We start from the raw sequence: 374 nt of genomic DNA, 5'->3' as shown, positions 1-374 counted from the left end.
CAAACACCACCACAATGTCCCCTCAAGCCAGCTCCCCGGGGAGATTCGAGGGCCGGTTCCCAAGGGCTGGCACATCCCCCTCACCTCTCCCCTGCCTTCAGGAGGCAGCAGGCAGGACCTGAGCATGGAGAGCCTGGCAGCGCCCACCTGCCTGCCCCGTGGGACGTACCTCCTTCTGCTTCTTGATGATGTGGGAAAGCTCAGTGTAGGGGATGCGGGGATTCAGCTCGCACTCCATCAGGGTTGCCCCCTCGTAGTCCTTGATGTAGCCCAGGTAGCGGCTCTTGGGGACCTTGATGTCCTTGGAAAAGCCCTAGAAGAGAGAGAAACCAGTGAAGGGGACTGGTGGGCCAGGAGGGCCGAGGGGAGCCACC

General features: G+C 62.3%; 1 protein-coding gene across 1 annotated transcript in view; it reads right to left on the bottom strand.

The window, feature by feature from the left end:
* Positions 1 to 374, bottom strand: part of KAT2A (K(lysine) acetyltransferase 2A) — a gene marked incomplete at its 5' end in the record, with an annotated part of 5,781 nt that overhangs the window by 1,385 nt on the left and 4,022 nt on the right. Inside the window, one exon of the mRNA XM_010138878.1 lies at positions 170 to 313. Within this exon, the coding sequence (XP_010137180.1) occupies positions 170 to 313 (144 nt within the window). The remainder of the gene's footprint in view (positions 1 to 169; positions 314 to 374) is intronic.

The sequence above is a fragment of the Buceros rhinoceros genome, unplaced genomic scaffold (genome assembly GCF_000710305.1).
Source record: "Buceros rhinoceros silvestris isolate BGI_N320 unplaced genomic scaffold, ASM71030v1 scaffold34750, whole genome shotgun sequence".
NCBI classification, from domain to species: Eukaryota; Metazoa; Chordata; class Aves; order Bucerotiformes; family Bucerotidae; genus Buceros; species Buceros rhinoceros.
This window is presented reverse-complemented; position numbering and strand designations above follow the sequence as displayed.